The sequence below is a fragment of the Aythya marila genome (assembly GCF_965140915.1).
Source record: "Aythya marila genome assembly, chromosome: 1".
In the NCBI taxonomy this organism is placed as follows: domain Eukaryota; kingdom Metazoa; phylum Chordata; class Aves; order Anseriformes; family Anatidae; genus Aythya; species Aythya marila.
In genome coordinates this window covers 17,937,462-17,960,349 of record NC_139042.1, presented here as the reverse complement: position 1 = coordinate 17,960,349, position 22,888 = coordinate 17,937,462, and the positions used below count along the sequence as shown (strand labels likewise).

The 22,888-nt window shown below is 41.1% G+C and overlaps 1 protein-coding gene across 1 annotated transcript in view; it reads left to right on the top strand.

Annotated features, from left to right (window-relative positions):
* RDX (radixin) overlaps positions 1-12,736 on the top strand; it is a 39,791-nt gene extending 27,055 nt beyond the window's left edge. The window contains exons 6-14 of the mRNA XM_082765286.1: positions 219-302; positions 782-928; positions 2,385-2,481; positions 3,112-3,275; positions 3,910-4,040; positions 6,792-6,952; positions 7,624-7,716; positions 9,097-9,339; positions 10,326-12,736. Coding sequence (XP_082621412.1) covers positions 219-302; positions 782-928; positions 2,385-2,481; positions 3,112-3,275; positions 3,910-4,040; positions 6,792-6,952; positions 7,624-7,716; positions 9,097-9,339; positions 10,326-10,490 — 1,285 coding nt within the window. The 3' untranslated portion in view covers positions 10,491-12,736. The remainder of the gene's footprint in view (positions 1-218; positions 303-781; positions 929-2,384; positions 2,482-3,111; positions 3,276-3,909; positions 4,041-6,791; positions 6,953-7,623; positions 7,717-9,096; positions 9,340-10,325) is intronic.
* The last annotated feature ends 10,152 nt before the right edge of the window (positions 12,737-22,888 follow it).

Below are 22,888 nucleotides of genomic sequence, written 5' to 3'. Positions count from 1 at the left end.
TTTTATAATTCAAAGAGTAGAATACAATGAAAAAAGAAGTGAGTTCACACTATTTTAAAATACGTATTTTTTGAAATTCAAAACTTCTGGGTCTGGGTTAAAAAGGTGAGTATATAGGAAGTAATGTTTAAACTTACTCAGTTAAAGCATGTGTTAGTCCACAAGGTTTAAAAAAAAAAAGGTTGCCAGTGTAATTTAATAACAATTTCTATTCACAGAGTATTAGAACAGCACAAACTGACAAAAGAACAGTGGGAAGAAAGAATACAGAACTGGCACGAAGAGCACAGGGGAATGCTAAGGTAATTGCTTAAATGTTCCAAGACCTTTTAGGACTTCATTATTATTATTATGTATTTTGAGGTGCTATTTTTGCTTGGAAGCGTCTTTCTTATTCTCTTCTGGCTGGTATAGCCAGTTATCAAAAACTTCCATGAAAGCTTAGGTCAGAGTTGAGTTTCCAGTTGGATTATTGGTTACCTACATGACTTCTGGTAAGGCTGTCAACAGCTTTTGTCTGCAGTTGCCTACCTCTAAAATATATTTAGTATTTTATTAGTCCACAGTCTGAAAACACAGAATGCAGTTATTTAAACTGTACTTGAGTATTAGGGTGTCCACCTCTACAAGTACCTAAATCAATGTAGATGTGAATTTCAAGGAAGGGAGGTTTGGTGCCTAACAAAATATCACACTAGTTACTCTGCAGTTCCCTTATTCTTACAGTGTACTTTTGATTTGTCCACACTGTGTTTACATTTGTTTCTCCTCTTTTCATCAGGGAAGATTCTATGATGGAATACCTTAAGATAGCACAAGATTTGGAAATGTATGGAGTCAACTATTTTGAAATAAAGAATAAAAAAGGAACTGAGTTGTGGTTAGGAGTTGATGCTTTGGGTTTGAATATTTATGAACACGATGACAAGTAAGTGGCTAATACTCATTTTCCATTCTGTCCTCGGAGATCCTATCTGAGATTATACAAAAAATACCTTATCGTGTTTCAGGAACATCAGCAAAACAGATTCTCAAAGACTTTCTAATCTATGTAAAAGATAGAAATTATCTGCTGAAATATTTGATTTTTAAAGAAGAAATAGCAATGCAAAAGCAGGGAACGGCAGAACAATTTTGTGTAAACCTACATCCATATTTAGCAACATAAATTTATGATAGCTTGAGCATTTTTATATGGGTTCTTCCTGTACTTCTCACACTCTCAAGTCTTCCTTTTCAGTCAGAATGAAAAGGACACCAAAAAGCTGAACAATATGTCTGAGAAACATTTTGCAAGAACAGCTATTAGGATTAGAGCTGTTAGATACTCAAAGTTTTTTTCATGCTCTAAAAGCAAAACCTTTTAGACATCAGGGAAAACAGATGGATCTTGGATTCTGATAAAGAGATCAAATTCTTTCCTATTTGAAGGTGGATAAAGCTAAAATGTGCAAAACTTAAGAGTCTTAAAAATGAAGAACAGACTCATTCTTTTGTTTCTTTCCAGACGCTTCTATTATTAGTATCTGATGTTAACAGTACTTCCAGAGTGATTTGAAGTAAAACATGATGTATCAACACCAGATAAGAGCTGTCAGCTGAACTGTAATTTCATGCTCTCTGATGTATATACTCCCTATCAGAATTCTGTAAGCCTTAATTGCCATTAGATGGCAACATAACTCCTGAAAGATGAAGAAAATACTCAGGAAATGTTCAGATCAGATTGAATGATCAGCTAATTTTTGGAATTATTTTACTCCTGATAGTTAGCAATCAAATGTTTAAACATCTTTAAATATTTGTAGTTAGTATAAACTGAAAAAAAACTTTTTGTGCCCATGGAGAAAAATATTTAGTTAGGCAGTTGGTGCAAAGCATTGGAACTGTTCCGGAACTTAATTCTGGTTAAAACGCAAGTGGATGAAATTCAGTTTGAACTTTGGGAATGTAAGAACATGTATCTTAGAGCTGAGTTAAAAACAAAGTGCAGCATTACTGAAGGCTAATTTAATTTCAGTCTTTGGGATGTCAGACTTTTCTAAGAGTATATGCACATCAAAATAGGTAGCTTCCGTACTGAAGGGGAAATTGTCAATGACTTATAAAGAAGCAGTGTGAGATTGTGATGTTTAGCATGTATTTAATGATAGTAGAACAAATCACCAGTTAAGATTTCTGAATTCCTCCTGTTGAAGTGCTGCATTAGTATGAAACATTAATTTGATGGGCATGTAGAAGTATATGGCATTGTCTACCAAAATGTCCTTAAACTGTTGTGCATGTGATTGTGTGGCAGTCAAAACAGTACAAAATTAAACCTTATGCATTAATGGATGTAAATGAAATGCACTTCTTTTAATGAAAACTTTTTCTCTTTGAAGGTTGACACCCAAGATTGGTTTTCCATGGAGTGAAATAAGAAACATCTCTTTTAATGACAAAAAGTTTGTCATAAAGCCAATTGACAAAAAGGCCCCTGTAAGTACTCTGTAGAATAGCATGCCTTTGTATATCAAGAGTTTTAAGCCTTAACGGTCCTGCTCTGGCACTGTGGCAAGTGTAAATATTTGTATGGCATTTATTTTTTGTGTTGGTAATCAATAACAAGTCTTAATTGCGAAGTTTGGTATGCTTATTTTCCTTCTCTTCATTCTGGCTGACAGTCTGATAAGATTTCTTCTTCTTTTCTCCTTTTCCTTTTTAAACCAACTAACGTTTTGTGACGAATTGAAAAGCTGCAGTGTAGCATGCTAAAATCCCTGTACCCTCTTTTTTTTGCTTGCATTATAGTAGCACGTTTCATGAAACTCTGGGGCAAAACATTAACTTACTGAAATAGAGTAGAGAATAGTGTTACATTTAGAAGTTGAAATAAATAATGTTGGGTAAAATAGCTGACCTCTATGTAGAGGAAACCAGATGGGATTTTGAATTTATCTTGCAGGTTCCTTGCAGTAACTAGGTTTATAGGCTTAATGCGTTGAATTGCTCACAGGAGAAAAGTCAAAATGTTTGTAAATTTACATTTAAAAATTGCAGGTGTGCAGTGATACTTTGAGTCTCATCACAACTGAGTGTTTAATGGATATGCTGCAATTATTTTTCTAGGATTTTGTTTTTTATGCACCTCGTCTGAGAATTAACAAGCGGATTTTGGCACTGTGTATGGGAAATCATGAATTGTACATGAGGAGGAGGAAACCTGATACAATTGAAGTGCAACAGATGAAGGCCCAAGCTAGAGAGGAGAAACATCAGAAACAATTGGAAAGGTAATTAACAAACTTTCATGAAACGGAAGACAAATTCTTCTATCCTTTTAAGAAAACTAAGTCATGGAATAGCAGGCATCCTAGCATTCTAGAAAGGATGTCTGCTTTTCTTTCTGTAACATGCTTCACCTGTCTTAATAGAAAGCCGTCTCCTTGTTGAGCTTTCAGCATAGTAATAGTAGCTGTACCGTTGTTTCTCATTAGGTCTTTTTGTGAAACAGTTTTAAGTCTCTGTTGCTTGATTCTTAGGGACTTTTATCCTCTACAGGTGAACCGTTAAAGCAAATTCAGTGAAGAATATAGTGATTTACTTTTTGTATACTCTAAAAATAAAGACGGTTGCTATTTCTAGCCCAGATGAAACATCAGTTGTGTAAAAATGTAACTAGTTTTGGATTTATCTGGCTGAACCATAACCAAGGTTGCTAGGCAATTCTTATTCCTAAATTCTTCTTCTGTAGAGCATTTTGAAATAATGAAACTTGGTTCCTCTGTTTTTACTGTAAAATGAATTCAAAACGTTTAGAATTCTGTACTTCTGTACTAGCTGAGTAAACTAAAATAATATGCTACCAAAATCCTAAGAGTAGAATGTAATCTGCTTGAGGTTAAAAAAAACTTGTATTATTTTCAGGGCACAGCTAGAAAATGAGAAGAAGAAAAGGGAGATAGCAGAAAAGGAAAAGGAAAGAATAGAGCGTGAAAAGGAAGAATTAATGGAACGCTTAAGACAAATTGAAGAGCAAACAATGAAAGCTCAGAAAGGTGAGCTCTTACTGGTCCTGGATTTGTTATAGCTGATTACACTGTTTAGTTCATTTGGGTAGTGAGGTTCCGCAGTTCTCTTGGTGTATTTTTTTGTGTGTTTTTTTTTTTTTTCCAACTTATTTTAATAACAGCAAGACATAGTGGTGTGTTTATGATTTAAGAAGAGCTGTTCTTCTTTTCAGTGTTAAAAGTTGCAAGCTGGGGTGTGTGGGTATGTGTGCATCATATGAAAGCAATTTCTGATTTTAGCAAGTGCTTTTTAATAAAATGGAAGTTAATGAGTATACAGTTTACTTCCAACCTGTGAAGTACTTGGCATGCTGAAAACCTGAGGCTGGAGGGGGGGTGAAGATTCAAAGTAATTTCTCTAGGATTTTGTTGAATTGAACTTTTAGATGAAAAGTTCATTAGCCCTTTGTTTTCCCATTCCCTTGTAAGATCTGAGAATTTTAAAACCTAAAATCTTACCAGATTTTAGTGAATAAGCTATGTTTAGTGTGAATTACCGTGGTTCTCTGTGTTGAACTACTCTGTACAGTCTGTGCCTCAGCTGCTTTCCATACTCTCTTTCTGCTTAAGGTTTGGTTCATATTCATAAAAGTTCCATTCTTCTCTCTTCTGTTGACAACTGGTGTCTTCAAGTGTGATAAAGAGAATCTCTGGCTACATCTTTGCAAATAAATCGCATGTGCCTGGCACTGCTCTCTAGCTCTACCTCCGTACTTTTGAGTATTTCAGTGCAGAACAGGTTGGACACACCCAGGCAGCTGACATACAAGCTGGGCTTTGGAATTGTTCAAAAGGGGGGTTTTTTAGCCCAGGACATCACAGTGTCAGGGTGACTGTGAAGGTTTAATTGTGTGGATAGTGTGTTCCAGTGCTTGGTAGCATCTCCTGGTGCTATTTTGCCTGGTATCATGGAAATAACCAGCAGCAGCAGCACGGTGAGCTGCTCGCCTGACTGTCATCTTATTGTGTCTCCATCACTAAATCAGCTGCTGACGTCAGGTGTTTGCCCTTCTGCTAGGGCAAAAAAAAACCCACAGGCACATTTTCAGTAAACAGCAGTGAGTAGCTGGTACGCCTCGCAAGTCCTTGAAAGATGTGTGTACGTCTGTAATTTGAATAAACCCAGAAACTTTTCACCAGGCACTGAAAAGGCACTGCTGTTGCTGTAACGGGTGCCCTCTGCACATTCCAGCCCTTGCTTAAATTCATGAGTATGACAGAGCTGCTCTGAGAAAAGGTTAAAGCCTGTTTATTCTGTAGGCTTTGTGTTCTGGGTTTTTTGATGATTTGATGAAATAAGCTTCATGTTTCATTTATTAAAAAATAAATAAATAAATATATCTGATGTTTGGGTCTAAATTTTAAATGAACAAAAAAGCAATCCTGGGCAGAATGTTCAGCAGGGAAAATGTCAGCTGAAATATTTTTTTGTGAAAGTATAGACATCAGGGAACCTTGAAAATAAGCAGTGTTTCCAGAGCTACTCTGACTTGGAGGTCACGTTCCAAAGACAGGACATCAGAATTGGTGTTAAGCATATCACAACCATTCATTTTTGGAGAACTTGACAGGAATTATACTGGAGGTTAGAGTTCTTGAGAGCTGTGTTAGCGAAGAAAACTTACAAAGTTTAACTTTGTTCAGAGTGTGTCTGTGTCATTCAGGGATAGGAATCAGGATTTTTTTTTTTTTTTTTTCCTGGAATTGTCTCATTATATTGAGTTAAACAGCATATATTCGACCTTCAAAAAGCAATTCCACGATTCTGAACAAATTATTTTATATTCTGGTAAATTTAATAGGACATCATTTATTTTCCAATACAGTACATAATGGTCATGTGTCCTTAGCCTTCTTTTCCTATACGGACTAGTGTTTATATTAATGGTGCCTTTGTTCTGTAGTTGATACGGTAGTTAAGTATTTTCCATCTTCACTGGAAGACTTTGTCCTTTTGAATAGTATTTTTAAATGTTCATGCATTTTAATTAATCTTGTAAGTACTGCGTTTGTGCAACTCAGCATATTTGTAATGCTGTGCCCCTGATTCTGGCCTTCAGATTGGGATTATCAGAAAAAACAAAGTTCCCTGTGCAAATCTTCCTTTGAAATTACAGAACTGGTAGATGGTTGTTTCCTCTTATTTCTCTTACATCAGGGTTTTGCCCGTTAGCTTGCAAAGTCTTGCTAACCAGGCAGCTAGACAACTATTACCCCTTCCTTGAATTAAGGTTTTCCTCTTTGCATCTTTTTGAAGTTGGCTCTGTTCTCAGACCTTTCCAGTGGGTCACTTTGGAGGTGCATGCCTAAACTGACAATTATCAGTTGCAGTTATTGTTCAAAGCATTTTAATGGAGTAGGTGAGTTTCTGGCTTTTTTATGGCAACAGGGATGATTTATTGTGTATAAAAACTTCTCACACAAGTGAGAGGGAGTATACACTTAGTGATAGAACTAAATTAATAAAGATGAGTTGATACTTTTCTAAAACATTGGGCTGTCAGTCAAGTGAGATGAAATATAGCCAACATATGTTTCAAACGGAGAATAAAAATCAGACTTGGAGTGTAGCTCTGGGGAATGCGATAACAACTCTTCTTGGCTTCAGTCAGGCTAACTTGAGGCAGCCTTGTAAATCTTTGTCAGTTTTCTATCTTTGAGTGTTGCGGCTGTTGTCTGTGTTACGTATGAGTAGGAGTTAAGTAACCATGTATTGTCTGCAAACTTTCCCTATGGCAGAGCTAGAGGAACAGACCAGAAGAGCTCTAGAACTGGATCAAGAACGAAAGCGTGCAAAAGAAGAAGCAGAGCGCCTGGAAAAAGAGCGTCGAGCAGCTGAAGAAGCTAAAGCTGCTCTAGCCAAGCAGGCAGCTGATCAAATGAAGAACCAGGAGCAACTAGTAAGAATCTCTAACCCTACGTTAAACAAATGGAAAAATACAGTTGATTTTGGTTACGTCTATTTTGGAAAATGGACAGCTGTGTGAAATGCTCTATGCTTTGTTACAGATTGTTGTGGGACTTAGTATTAAATAATAATAAAACCCTTATGTTAGATTTTGCAGCATTGCCTTATATTCTGTGCTAGATGGCTTCTGTTTGAAGATTTGCACGTACTAACTGAGAGGCACAAATTTCAGGAGAGTATTGAGTATTTTTCAACTATAAAACAGTTAAAAAAAAGTCTGTGAAGTCAGCACACGATGCTGAAGGCAAGGTGTAGCTTGATAGGGCTGAGAATGTGATCCAGAGTCACCAGGTTTTTGGTGGAACCTTTAAAGCTGTACTAAACTGAAACAGTGCCAAATGGTAATTTGTAACTGCAGCTCTTTATTTCCCAACTAGTCTGGAAGTGCAGAAAATACACGTGTGTGTGTATGTATGTATGTATGTCTCTGGACTTATTCCTATCAGGCAAATTACTGGTTCTCTCCCTCTGTCATGTATGTTTAAAATTTCTGTTTAGAATAAGCAGAGAAGTGATGGCTAACTGCTGTGATCCAACGTGAAAATAGTCAAAGGCAGAACCAAAATAGTATTGAACTAATTTTCTTGTTTGCTTTTGTTTCAGGCAGCAGAACTTGCTGAATTCACTGCCAAGATTGCACTTCTAGAGGAGGCCAAGAAAAAAAAAGAGGAGGAAGCCTCAGAATGGCAACACAAAGTAATGAGCTCATGCTGTGTGAAGTCAGAACTTCAAAGAAACTGAGGGAGATGAGTGCAGGAATACCAGTGGAAGTCCGTGGGGTTGGGTCTGTTACTCCCTTAGGCTTCAGAGAAGCTTTTCTTAAAGGTTTTTGTTCTCCAGTCTTCTGAAGTCAGTTTACACTTCTATATGTCATCTCTTAGTAGTAGATAGACATAAAAGGGGGGAGGGGGAATTCTCACCACAAAGGTGTGATCAAAGATTTGAAGTGGCTTCTGTATGTGTGGCAATGGAATAGATCGGAGCTTTGTGCTGGAAAAGAAGCACATCAAGAGAGGTATAAAACACTGTCAGTGGTGGTGAAAAAGAGGAACCAGAATTAGAACAAAGGTACATCAAATGAAAATTCATTTTAAGATAATATTCTCAGCACTGGTGAGGCCACACCTGGAGTGTTGGGTCCAGTTCTGGGCTCCCCAGTACCAGAGGGACCTGGGCACACTGGAGAGAGCCCAAGGCAGGGCCACCAGGATGATGAAGGCACTGGAGCTGTGAGGAGAGGCTGGGAGAGCTGGGGCTGCTCAGCCTGGAGAAGAGGAGGCTCAGGGGGATCTCATCCGTGTCCCTAAATCCCTGATGGGAGGGTGCAGAGAGGCCGGAGCCAGGCTCTGCTCAGTGGTGCCCAGTGCCAGGACAGGAGGCCATGGGCACAGCCGGGCACCCAGGAGGCTCCCTCTGAGCACCAGGCAGCACTGCTGTGCTGGGCGGGTGACGGAGCCCTGGCACAGGCTGCCCAGAGAGGCTGTGGGGTCTCCTCCTTGGGGAGCTCCAAAAGCCGCCTGGACGTGGGCCTGGGCAGCCTGCTCTGGGTGTCCCTGCTTGGGCAGGGCTGGCACCAGGTGGCCTACAGGCGCCCTTGCCAATCCTTATCACTCTGTGATTCTGTGAAAATATTTCATCACAGTTTGTAATTGACTGTGGATTGTGAATACTAGCTGTATACACAGATTCAGAAAGTAATTGAACAATTTCTTATAAAAGTTCTGGTTGAATATGAAATTCAAGGACATCACCTTTGTTTAGGAAGTCCCTGAGGCTCAAATTTCTGGAGGCTGGAAAAGTTGTAATCAATATATTCCTGCCCTCTCTGACTCTTCTCGCCCTCTTCTATGGCTACTGCTGGAATTGGGTGGACTGAAGGGACCTATAGTAAAGCTGGTTGTAGTCGTACCTCTTTTACCCTGTTTTTCTCTGAGAGCTTTCAGCCTCTAATCTTTTCCCGTGTCATTTATAGAGGCGGTTTCCATGTATCTAAAACCAGCTCAAATATTTATTTCTAAGTTTCTGACTATTTGTAAATCATTTTTAAAGATGCTAAGTGGTGTTTACTTTATTTAGGCTTTTGCAGCCCAGGAGGACTTGGAAAAGACCAAAGAAGAACTGAAATCTGTGATGTCTGCTCCTCCTCCACCTCCTCCCCCACCAGTTATTCCTCCAACAGAGAACGAACACGATGAACATGATGAGAACAATGCTGAAGCCAGTGCAGAACTGTCTTCTGATGGTGTCATGAATCACAGGAGTGAGGAAGAACGGGTAACAGAAACACAGAAAAACGAACGTGTTAAGAAACAACTCCAGGTAATGAAGACTTACAGTTGCATCGACATAATTCAGGCTTTGGGTTTTCATTCTGTATTCGTCAAAAATCTCATTGAAGTTATGAAAACACTCTTACTTATTTTGGTTTATTACTATTTAACCAATATCTTTCATAGTGCTCTAGCAGCAGAAGAAAGGGGAAGGCTGGATGTAAGATTATACTTTATAGCTTAAAAGTATTACTATGTTGTCAGAAGTGCTACTATGTTGGACAGTAAAGATTTCTAGTAATTATTATAATGCCCAGGACACCGAATGCTAAGACATGATGCTTTCCTTTTTAAATTACTGAAATTAAGCAGTATGAACAGATCCTTAATGGTGTTTGGGTTTATTTGCAGTTGTTCAGACTTTGTAAATGCAAAAACTGAAATATGCCCATTTAGGATGAATCTTAATTCCCTGAAAAAGAGCATTTACTTGTAGGCTAGTCTATCTCTAAAAGCATCTCTCAAAGTATAATAATCTAATATCAGTGGTAACAGTTTGCTGAGTTAAGAAATGTCTGCTTGGAAAGGAAATAAATGAGAAGCTGCTTCTTTTTTTGGCAGCAGTATCTTAGTAGTGTGATTCGGTAATTTATCTTTTCTGCTTGAACAGTCACTGACAGAATCAGGGAGATGACTGTGCTGTCTTTAGTCAAGCAGAAATAGAAATAAGATCATTCTGCTGCCTTTTCCTGCTGGTCCCTCTTTTCTTAGATGTTAGGGTATGAGGCCTTCTTTTTAGTTTAGTTGATGTTCACCCTTTTGTAAGGAAAGAATCCTGTGCTGCTGCTGCTGCTCTTCTCTTCCTTCTGCAGTCTTTCTGATAGACCTCCCAACTTTAGTTACTGAACATTACAGGAAGTATTTCATTAGTTGGCGTTCAAGAAATTCCAAGCTGCGAAATAGATGTTATCAGAAATTCCAGAGTCATTAAAAAGATTAGTGAAAGCACTCAAATGCAAATATTTTATTCAACAGGCTTTAAGTTCTGAGTTGGCTCAAGCCAGAGACGAAACCAAGAAAACACAAAATGATGTCCTTCATGCTGAGAATGTTAAAGCAGGCCGTGATAAGTACAAGACACTTCGACAAATCCGACAAGGCAATACAAAGCAGCGTATCGATGAGTTTGAAGCAATGTGAGAGCTGTTATTTTGCATATATGTTCCTCGTAAAGCTGAACCACCAACAGAGATAAAAGCAGGGCTTTGCAGATTTGATGGATTGCACCCCACTTTGCCAAAGCACTTAATACCAGTGTGACTACAGTGGTCAGAAGACAAATTTATGGGAAGCTATTCAACAGTAAGGCAGTCTGTCATCCTAACTTCTGCGGGGGGAGGGTGTGGAGAATAATAGCAATTTTTTCCTCCCCATCACGTCTTCAGTTTTATTGTTTTATATTTTTTTTTCTTTGAAAACTGATGTGAAGTATATACTGACTGACAAGTGTACATACTGCTTGAACCTTAAGGAATAGAAAGAATAATGGAGCTGAACCTAAACTGGATAGGTACTATTTCAGTATGATGAAGTTTGAAATCACATTTTCCAATGTAGCTACACCACTAAGAGTTTGATATCACTGACTTTCAGTTTCCTTTTTTTTCTTTTTTTTTTTCCCCCTCCCAAGTCAAATTCTTTGGTGTTTCATGTCCTGTCATCATTGATGGTTTTCTTTGCCTACCTGTTCACAAAGGTCTGGATGGCAGGTGGTAGTTCCAGGAGATGTTTTTTTAAATGGAACACTACCTGTGGGCAGCACGTGGCTGCGGATAGGCTTGAATAAGTATTGCTTTGCCTAGGTGATTATTTTAGATGCGCAAAATGTTCTAACGCAGCAAAATAAAATAATAATAATAATAAAAAAAAGCTTTGTAAGCTATTTGCTTGTAATTATTTTATTTGCAGTAGGGAGACCTGGACCTTTCTGGCAAGGGAGCATATGAAAACATCAGTCCCAGGGAGGGGACAGTATCCTACCTCACTACTACATACATGATGACTGGTCCTTCAAACACCAGGGAAAAAGCTCTCTTTAAACTGACTGTCACTACTCAGTCATATCACAAATGCTAGGAGCCCTCACTCCTAGGATTTTCTTTGAATTCAAGATGGATTTACAGTGCTAAATGCTATTTAACTGCCTTTTGTTGAGATTAAGTTGTAAAAACATCGTGTGTTTTTTAAAGCTGTAACCTGTCACTGGTATACTATCTTCTGGGAGGGGTGTAGAAGGTGCTGATGAGTTAATTTGGTTTTAGGTTTCCAAATAAAAATGAAAGTTCCCAGAGTTGGAGTAAAAGTATTTGTAGCTTCAGTTTTCATTGAAGCTGTTATTGTAATTGTCATATCTGACGTCAATCATTTAGTCCTTTCTCTCTTGAGAAGGAGACTTGCTTCTTTTTTCATGTGTTTTTCTTTGAGAAACCTGCTTAGAAAATGAACATTAGAGATACCTTCACAGTTAATGTGAGCTGCAGTTGTTCCTTCTGTTGCAGTACCCTAGTAAATATGTACAATGGAAGAACCCTGCTTTCTCTGAGGATGGTTCAGCTCTTTTCTGTTTGATATTATGCACTCATAAATTTACACTTATCTATTAAAATTTGCCATTTTATTAAACATTTTTTTCATGCACAATAGGTTTAATTTTTCTTATGAACAGTCCGACTAAGGCTTTTTTTTTTATTTTGCAGTTAAAGGTTGGCTATGTGGGGTGACATCATGAAAATAAAATAAAGATACATTAATATATTTTTGGTTTGTGGGGCTAAACATATCTCATTAACCTTGAGGACTGATGTGCAGATGGTGTACACGTGCTTCAAGATGCTGCTTGGTGGAAGCTGGTGTTTCTGCTTGCGGTGCATTGTAAGAACAGTTCTTGTTTCACAGGCTTCACACTCTGAAGCACGAGCAAATTTCCGAGGTATTGGAACAGTTTGCCATAGCAGGTGAAACACTGTGCTTCCAAGGAGTTCTTCTTTTTTCTTCCTGGAAAGTGTGCACTACCGTTGATACATCAGGTTCAGTGTTGGGGAAAAATACCAGTAAAGTTTGCTGTTCATAAATCTACAGTATATAGAATAGGGGTAAATGGATTAGATCCATTTATAAAGCTGTGTGATTTTTTTTCTAAAAACCAGGAACAACCATTTGTACTATGGATTTTCACAATGAACAAAGTGGTAATAGCTGCTGTCACCAGCATTTGGGAACACTTACTGGTGCAGAAGTACTAAGAATACATTTAATGATTACTTGGTGAAGTAATTTTCCACATGCTTTTTCCTTTAGCATCCTGTTTTGTGTTGTACAATTAAGCTACAATTACATCTACTATTTTGGATAACATTCATTGGTTAACAATAAAGAGATACAGTTAATTTCTCCGAGGTCCATTGTTGTTATTTACAGCACATTTTTTTCTGTCACTAAATGCACTGTAGTAGGCTTTTTTCAGAGCAGTGTACAAACGCTGGTAATCAGTCTTTTGTTTCACAGGATGGTCAAATTGAAATTTAAAAATAAATTATTAAATTGTCCGTAGAGAATGGCACTCATGAAATTGCCACAGGCAGCTGGGAGAAAGCAGTGGTGATTGTCGATTCAGAATGGGATTTAAACATCAGAGCATATTGCTTCTTCTGAGCTGAGGGTGGTTTGGCCACATAATGTAAGAACTTTCAATCACTGCCTACATATTGCTTAGCCCCAGGATAAGTGAAATTTAATTTTAAGTCAAAGTCTTAAACAGTAGAACAAACTTTTATGATATTACACATTATTTTAGACAATGCTGTCAAACACATGCATAGCTGTATGTTTTCTGTAATGGCAAGTTTGTAATTTCTCACCCCTCTACTGCGCTAGGAGAAGGGCAGGAGCAGTCCTGCATAAATAAGTCTACAAATTAATCTGCTGTCACGTAAATGAGGCCTCCTCTCAGATGACGTTCTGTTCAATTTTGTTACTCTGTATGGTAGAATTATTATCATGAATTAAAACACTTGTACTTGATGCTTTTAACTCTGTGTTTTTAGCTTACACTTCCTTCTTCTTTAAGCCCCTTCTGCTGGAGATTAAGTTGAAGTTTCTCATTTGTTAGCTTCTGCCGTAGGTATGTAACTCAGAGTATTGTGCTTGAAAGGGGAGGTAAGTGTGCTGTGAGTGGTTTCTTTAAATATGCTCTTGAGATGGAGGAAAAAAAGTGTTGCTGTTTAAAGGCCAGACTAACACAATCACTTCGAATGCTTCAGCGTAAAAGAAGAGATTTTGTCTTTTTAAAATAGGTCCCTGTACACATCGAAACTTGGATTTTCTGTTAGTTGGGTCTTCAAGTAAGTGTTTCTTAATCCACTTATTTTGCCCAAAATGTAACAAAACTTGTGCCTGCATTTTTAAGCAGAGTTTGGAAGCAGTATTGCGCTTTTGCCTTTTTCTTGGAACATGTTCTCCAGGGTTGTTCAGGTTACTTGCTTAACCACCTCTGAGGAGAAAGGAGGGCTGTTCTAAACAGAAGACTAAACTTACAAAGATACTTCTCTCTCTCTCTCTCTCAGTGACAACATAGAGATTAAAATGATCAGTTAAAAACCTTTTGCTTTTGAAAAGGAACTTCTATCCAAGCATTTTCCATGTCTTCAAGTGTGGATCATCCAAAATATCTTGTTCAAATTAATTTCAAGAACGGGGGTTTTTAACAAAGGTGATGTGTTCCCATGGAATGAGGGGGCTGAGACTGACCTTCATAAGGGTGTTTTCTGGGTAGGGTTGTCAGCACAAGAAAATCAGAAGCTTCCTTTCAAAAGAGCCTGATGCAGTGCTCACTTCTTACTAGAAGCCATCCCATATGCACAATGTACATGAAGTATCTGGATGATAAGATTTTTTTTGGAAAATATAGTAAATGTCAATGGATCAACATACAAACTGATACTTTTTTGACACGTCAGAGCAAATTCCTCCAGCTGTGCTTAGAGGTGAGCGGAGCTGCCTCCCAGCTGGGGCGCTGTGCTGCTTTGTCACCTGGGAGCTGGGCAAGGGGCTGGCTCTGGCTGCCGTGGGTGCCCCCCAGGTTAGTGTCTGCCCGCTCTGCCCCCAGGCAGGCCAGGCAGCACCCCTCCAACCCTAGCCTGTTGGTCTGCAAGCAGGTGGGTTTTACACCACGGGGTTGTTGCCCAATTTGGGGACCCTGCCAGCAGCATCTCAGGGCTGGGAGGGGCGGTGTGATAGTGAAAGTTCACGGTGGTAGGGGGCTGTTAGAAAAGAAATGCCACGTGGTGAGGTAGGGTCCTTAACTGGCAGATTTATTGTCAGGGCCTCATCAGTTTGTTCTTACAGCATCCAGAAATTTATTCTGAGCGTTGTGTAGCAGATTCAGCAGCTGGTTCATTAGAAAGCGATGCACTTCTCATTCCACAGAGCTGAGTCCAGATCTGTAGGCGCAGGCCAGCTGATTTTTCTTCTGATTGTTGGAATCTGTCGCTTGCATTCACTTTACTCTCTGCAGATTTGGAGTTGATAAACTTTTTGTTTGAAGTGAGATCAGTGAAACTTTGAGTTGGTTTGCTTTTTTTTTTTTGCCTTATGAGTAGAGATTGCCAACACTATCAAATACAGATGTCTCAGGTAATGTGAATAAAGAGGATTAAAATAAAAATAAAAACAAAAACACTTCCCCTCAAAACTCCAAACCTAAACATTCCCGTTTCTGGACAATAAGAGACCACGATACTCGCAGCAGTGCCCGCGGGATTCCACATGTGCAGGGAGCAGAAGCTTATGCCCACATAGCTCATAGTCAGAGAAAGTTAGCAAAGGGAAATGAAACATTTTGACTTGTTGGGGTTCCGTGAGGTGCTTGTATTGTAAATAACTTGTCAGAGTTTCTGTTCGCAGCAGTAGGCGGTAGGCAGCAGAAGAAACCAGGGGAGATGGAAACACACTTGAAAGGAGTTGCCCTGCTCGGTGCAGATTTTCCTAATGCTCGTGCGCAGAGTTAATGTTCCTTGTGCTCTGGATAAATGGATCAGGTGAAAAGACATCAAGCTCAGAGGTAGGACATCGGTTTTTGGTTTTGCATTGCTTTGTTTTGCTTGTTTATTTTAGAGCATCCTGTTTGCACCAAAGGGCTTGCTGTTACCTGAACATTTAGCTGAAGGCCTTGAGGAGGCCTCTTACTGAATACTGGAAGATCTCGGAGCTCTTTAAAACCAGGTGTACCCAGGCTGCCTGCTGTGTAGCTCATTACATTTCAGCAGGCACCCTCTGCAGTCTGATGGTTTTGCCTTGGAGCCTTTCTACCTCCACGGTTTTGGCTGCCCCGTTGCCTGTTCCAGCAACGTGAAACCCACGTGGACCCATGTGAGACAGCGATCTCGTGACGGGCTCTGTGACCACACACACGGAACTCTGCAGGTTCTCATATCAAGTTCACAGCTCCCTGTGGCCTCAGCTTTTACACTTCTTATTCACATCAATTCCTTTTTTATACAGGATTTAACCTTAATCTGCGATTCCAAAGGTTTTCTACAAAGCCGAGCTTCTAGTAAAAGGTTGACTCCATGTCAAATGTTTTCTTAAAATACATCATCATGATGAGTTGAAATAGTCTAGCTTTACTTTCATTTAAACAGCACTTCTGATTAATTAATCTCTATGAATATGGTAATTGCAGTTGTAATGCCAGAGGTTCATTTCCATTGGGGCTGAAGCTGAAAACTTTTCTGCCAAGTGCACTTTGATCGTCAACGCAGTAAGTCTCCAATGTGTGGGTAACATCCAGAGTGCATAGGCTGGTAAATCCAGCCCTCCTCTTTGTGACAAGGAATAAATTTATGTTTCAAGTGAGCGGATTCAGTATTTTAGGGATTTGGGATAGGATAGCAAGATTGTTCACGCATCAGAAAAAAAAAAAGAAGCCTTGAGAAATCTTCCTAACATTAATCTGTGCTTCTTCTTTGTTTCCTATTCTTGATAATTTTTCTTCACTTTAATTCATGTTTTAAATTCTTCGATCTCTTCTCTTACAACCAGCGTATCAGGGAACCGTCCTGCTGCTCAAGTACCAGTCACGCTTCTTTGTACCCTTTGAAAACACAGCTCTTGCTCTTTCTCTTCTTTAGCATTTGGGATCCTGCATGGTTGTTTTCAATGAAGCATGCTAACTCATCGTACTGAAATTAGAACTACTGCTGCTGCTTCTTGCAACGATCTCTGGATTAATTTAGGCTACAAGTTTTAATATCAGGCATGCATGGTGAATTATTATATGCCACCTTTTAAAAGTAATACCTATAGTGACTATATAATAATTGCCAGGAGCATTCTGGGGAACAGAAAATGTCAGAAAATATGATGTGAATTGGTGTTTATACCCATGAGGCTCAACTTTGAGCCTAACCCTAGTCATGCACACAAGGGAGCACGTGGGAGAGACGTTTCTGTTTGTCTAATTCTGGTCTGTGGCTTCTCTGCGTGGCTGGACCGAGCGAGAGGGGGCTGGAACAGGATGGTTGTGCTTGCTCCAGCAGCAGAACAGCCAGGTGCAATTGCACGGTGCCCTGGCTTTGCTCTTCAACACAGCAGTTGTCAAGGATGTGAAAATCCTAAAAAGAAAATACACGGACTAGCTGACTGTCCCCTGCAGACTGTTACATAAAGGAGTCATGTCTAAGTTTCTGCCTGCCTTCAGACATCATCTATAGGTCACTCGGGTAGAAACTGAAGCTCTCAGTAACATAAGCACTGCTGCCTTTGAGGCGTTACCCAGCTGTTCTTCAGCCCATGTGTTTAAAGAAGCAGTGGCAGGTGTGGCTGGGGTAAGAGATCCCTTACCTGCCTGTTCATTCCCATCCTGGACCATGAAAATAAATTCTGGAAAACCTTCTTTCTAGCAGTGACTTCAATACGATCTGTGTGACTTTCTTATAAGCACTTCTCCCAGTCTCTGAACTGGTTCCCACTTCTCACCTTGTCTTAATGCTGTTATTTTGTTTAACTTGCTGGTGTTTCATGGCATTTATTTTACCTGAAGAATAGATTTCAATTTATATCCTTGCTTGCTTTAATGCAATTAACTTTTGTTTCGGTGTGGATGCAAATTATGCAAGATCTTCATTCCCTGACCTAATTTCTCATTTTAAAACATTGTGGGGTAAAAAAAGGTTGAAGCCCCAAGACTTACCGAAAGAAATACTTCATAGTCTACAGAGACAGCTAACAAAAAGTGAAAATGAGAGGCAGGCAGCTACGTATGGCAAGGTAACCCTTTTCTCAAACTCACTTTACTGTAGCAAAGTACTTTGGTAAAATTCACTGAGCTTTTAAAGTATTTATTTATTTATCGGCACTTGCTGGATTCTTCAAAGAGCATTGCAGAAAAGAATACCATGTATGTCTTTCTACAGCCATATTTCAGTGGTGGATTATTCTATCCGTTTAAGAGTAAAAATGCCTTTTTTTCCCCCAGTGATTTTGTAAAGTTGTGCTTTGCCTAGGTCACTAGAAGTAGCTTTGCAGCCTGTAGATGAACGGGTGAAACTGTTTTCTGAAGAAAAGGTGCTCTGACCTGCATCTGGCTGAACTCGGTTATGTATGTGTGAATAAATATGTATCACACAGGGCAGATTTCTAACGTGGTATGTGGCATCGGGCCTTACTATGGCAGTATTAAAATGAAATACACAAGTAGCAACTTCTTTTATATGAATTTTGATCTTGAGCAGGTTTAAAAATAAAGCTTTTTAAAGCTAACAGGGTTTAAAGAATGACTTAAAATGTTACAGCATGCAGAGTGAGTATGCTTCAGTTTCCCCATGATACCAAAATCAGATTTATTTACCCGTGTATCTGTTTTTATCCTGCAAAAGCCAGTTGTGTCTGGGCATTCACCAGTACCAGGAAGCACTGGTTTCAGTGGTACCTTCCCCATCTACAGTTTCTCTCACTGCCAATCTCCTCCCACGCCCCTTCAGGAATTGCTGCAAGACTTCTAAAACACCAGTAGTGTTTGTACTTCTAAATCGTAACCACACATCTTATTTGCTTGTACTCAGGCCCTGGAAGTTCCCAATTTCCGTGCCAGCAAGTGATTTGTGTGGGAAGTAGGGGCTGCAGCGTCAAATTTGATGTGGTGTTCCTGCGTGTTACGTGCTGCGGTTGTGCTACTAAACATGAAACAGAGGGAACAGAGATTTGAGGGCTTTTTACTTTTAACTAGCAATTCATTCCCCGTGCTTGTTAAACGATGAAGAGAGTCTGGTAATTAAAGTCTTTTCCTGATTCCCTCTGAATAAAATTGGGGTTTATTAATACTTGCTGATGAAATGTTTCTTTAAAACGATCACAATGAGAGGTTGGCTCTATAATCAATATTTTAAATTCAGTGTTCCTATTCTGTGTGTATTCAGAATATGGTGTGTTTAAGGAAGATCATTGTCAAAAAGTAAAACATTTTTCAAGCCACTTCAACGATGAATTTCCAAAAAAAAAAAAAAAAAAGGAAAATAAGCATTTTTTTCGGTATCTTCACACACAGAAACCCAGCGAACAGCATGTGTGTAATGCTAAAAGGAAGAGATGTCTGAAATAGTATTGGCTGTGATTGAATGTTCTACAAATACGTCCTATATCTCGTGTATTTATCCACAATGCAGCTTATTTCAGCCACCTTTGGAAGCAGTTTTAACAGTCTTACTAATGTCATGCTCAGTCGTCACCTGTGTTGTCTGCATTAGCAAATTAATCCTGTAAAACTATTCCCTGAGTGGGTTTTTAGGGTAGGTGCTTTGTAAGGCCAAAGTTTGCCATCAAAACTCTACTGGTATGTGGAAAAAATAAAAAATAAAAATAAAAATAAAAAAGTTGACTTGGGCATGCAACAGTTGTTGAACAAAGTTGGCCCTGTTTTTTCTGAGCTGAAATTCAATGAAGGTTCTCCATGTTCTTGGGGAGGGGGGCTCCTGGCTACAGGAAAAACATTTTTCTTGAATCATTCTTTTCTGGTGTTCCCTCATTCTGCTGGCATCTTTGAAACAAAATTCATTCAGACATTACGTTCAGGAATTTGGTACTTCAGAGCAGTTATAGCGAGTGAAGTACGGCTCTTACGATGTTGCTGCATGACTCTATTTATTGCTTTTGTGTAGTGCCTGTGCTAAATCTCCTTGACTTCTCTGTGTCTTTCTGTGCAGGTTACAAAAGTACGATCTCTTGCAGCCCTTAGGATAGGAGCGAGGTAAAGATCAGCAGAAGACCTGGGGTCTGCCAAGGCCTGCATTGTGCTTCTGTAAATCTGGACAGTTCACAGCACTTTAAATTAGGTGCTGCCTGGTCCACGAAGACTTTTCTGCAAGGACCAGGAAGCGCTATTAAAACATTTCAGTAACGCTCGGTTCTCTCTGATCTCTCTAAATCTTTCCTTCGTTGTCTTTTCCTGGGAGAAAAATCCTCTCTTAGAAGTGCTTCAGTTGTTGTTCTCCCCCGTAAAGCAGGACCTGGCAGTAAGCTATCGGCCTTTAACATGCGATGGGACGTGTTAGAGTGAACGGTGGTGCGGCCACTTCGGGGATCTTGAAGGCTTGGACCACAGATGACACAGTGTGGGAAGCCTGCCTCTATCCAGCCTGGGTAAAGCGAGACGAGAGTAGATACTTTCCAAGTTTTATTGGTTTTCTACACAATTTCTAATAGCCTTGATGATACATGAACAATGTCAGGTGACTTTTTTAATGTCAAGCGACCGATTTAGTATGCCTGTACATACATTTCCCGTGTAAGATCCTGTTGCTACCTGCCTTTTTGTACGCTATTAGAACGTGCATACTGTGTATACGTAATGCAATGAGTTGTGCACCCTGCACAAAAAGCCTGAATAAATGGGTTTTAATGTTAACCTGAAGAATCACTATTCTTTTGATGATCAGTCTTGCTAATTGTTAGACTGTGCCATTGTTCATTTCCCTGGGAACTTTCAGTTTGTGGTACGAGTCCATAGTGGAGTTTCCACCTGTGTGTTTTGTGCTGCGGTCAGATAAGCTGGGAGAGAGCGGATTTGCAAAGAATGGATCACTCCTGAAGAAGAAGATGGGGACTGATAAATAAGGCACTTGCTAATTAAGCTGATGGACAAGTGAATTATTGGGAATACACCAAACCTTGGAAGCATTTGTGCTGGTCACATTGCCATCATGCACAATGGCTTCCCAGGCTGAGATCCGTGTGGGTCGATCCCTTGGAGGAATTGCCTGAGCCTGTAAAAAGTGTAAAGCACGGGTCTGAAGTTATTGGCCAAACTGCCAAGTGAGGGAGCTGCCCCAGGGCCCACGAGCCTCCTGGTGAGCCTGGACGCTGTCTTGGTACTCACACCGTGCCTTGTGGAGGCAGCCCGTGGGGGCAGTGCGCGACCTGCACCTTCACCACCAGCTCAAGCAGGACCACCACGCGCACAGCGTTCAGGTTCAGGACCCCAAGAGGGACCTGAAACCCTGCACAGGGGGATTTCAGCCTGTGTTTCACACATTAGGGCCAGCACTGGGGCTTGGGACATGCTTGCCCAGCACTCATCGATTCCTTTAAAACCACCCCTGATGCCTCCCGTTCTCTGTGTGGCCCGTGCTGGCGATAGGGATGTTCTGGGGCTGAGGGGGATCAAGGCACAGCAGCCTCAGGTAGCAGCAGCTTTATTTCTCAGTTGCCATCTCCTGGAGGGCTGCGGGGAACACTCGTGCACATCTCAGCTTTGTTGGCTCTGAATTTCACTGTGAGCCAGATTTAAAGTGTTTCTGCCGTAGCTGCACCTGGGAGCAGCCTCCTTCCTCTAAGTTGTTTACTTCAAGTTCCTGACGGTGAAAGGTAGCGAGGCACTTTCATGCAAATGCATTTCAGTACAGCTGCAAAATGTTCCCGAGGATTTTATTTACCATTATGCTGCCTTTGCCGATCTCTGCCCACAGTGTTTCTTGGCTTCTCTTGTCAGCGTGCAGGTTCCCTGGTGGATGTGCTGCAGGCAGGGAGTTGTGCAAGATGACGTGTAATATAGTTGTAAGAGCTTGATTTAAAAAAAAAAAAAAAAAAAAAAAAAAAAAAAAGTGATTTTGACATAATGAAAGCTTTGGGCTATTACTGCTGCCAATGGCTTTGTTTGAAACGTGGCAGCTCTGCCACAGCCCTAGAGGCTGCTTGTTTGCCAAGGGCCGGCAGGGCTGGTGGCTACAGATTTACAAGGTGAAAATGGTGCCACAGGATGTTCCCTGCTCATCCCTGTGGGGTGAGGATTTTGCCCCAGTGAGGATTTTGCTATTGAATTTAGCAGACTGGAGGTTGCCCCTCGATGCGGGTCTGTCCGAAGTGCCTTTGCAGCAGAGCTGTGTGATGAAAAACACTGCGTGTTGGTGAGGGGGTGCCCTGCGTGGACACACCCCACCATGCATGAGCACTGCCTGCTCTGCACAGCCCAGCACAGCCTCACCTAAAGCCGTGTTCTCCCTCTGTCTGCAGTCCCAGAGCTGCAGTTTCATCTGCAGTTTCAGAGCTGCTGCCTCCATGCTCGGCCTGGGCAGGGCAGCAGCAGCAGCCTGCATCCATCCCTATTCCTGTATCATGTCCCAGTCTCCGTGCAGGACAGTTCCCATCTCCCACACCAGCCCCCTGTGCCATTATCGCTCCTCCGGGCCCTCGGTATCAGGTCACCGAGCGCCGGGCCACGATCGGGGGATCTCTGCAACGCGAGCCCGCCTGACGCGGAGCAGCCGCCAGGCTTGCGCCGATCGCCATCTCCTCACCCCCTGCTCCTGTTGCTCGCGCTTCAGCAGCTCATGTAAATTAATCGCGGCGTTTAATTTCCTCCCGACCCACCTGCTGCTCTTGGCAGGCTCCTTTGTGGAGCAGGGGGGGGGGAAGCAAAAGGCCAGCCCTGGCTTTGGGGGCTGTTAATGGGACGCCAGCTCTGTGGCTGTGGGGCCTGGGGGTGGCGCAGGGACACGGGGCCTCTGTCTAACCTCTGCCACAACGCCTGTGTGGAGCACAGACCTTTCTGAAGCAGATGATCCCTCACCCATCTCTCCAAGCTCCTGTGAAGCTGGAGGACGCTGCCCAGTGTGGCACCAGCGGGGTTTTCCTGTGTGTGGGCACAGCCCCACGGGGAGCGTCCCCGTGTGGGCCTACGCGAGCCGTGCTGTGGCTCCACCATCTGAGGCACTGCCAGCTGGCTTCAGGACAGGCAACAGAGACACCGTAAGGACACTTCAACCGGCATCAGGAGCTATCTGAGAGATGAGGCTGACCCCCAGCTCCCCACAGCTCCTTTCAGGCAGTTGCAGAGAGCAATGAGGCCTCCCCTGAGCCTCCTCTTCCCCAGACCAAACACCCCCAGCCGCTCTTCACAGGACTTGTTCCCTAAACCCCTCACTGGCTTCACTGCCCTTTGGACATGAATGTCCCTGATTCCTGCAAACAAAAGACCTCTGCGCCTATTGTGTGGAGACACAAAGGAATTGATTTAGAGAACGACTTCAAACACGTGGCCAAGCCACCGG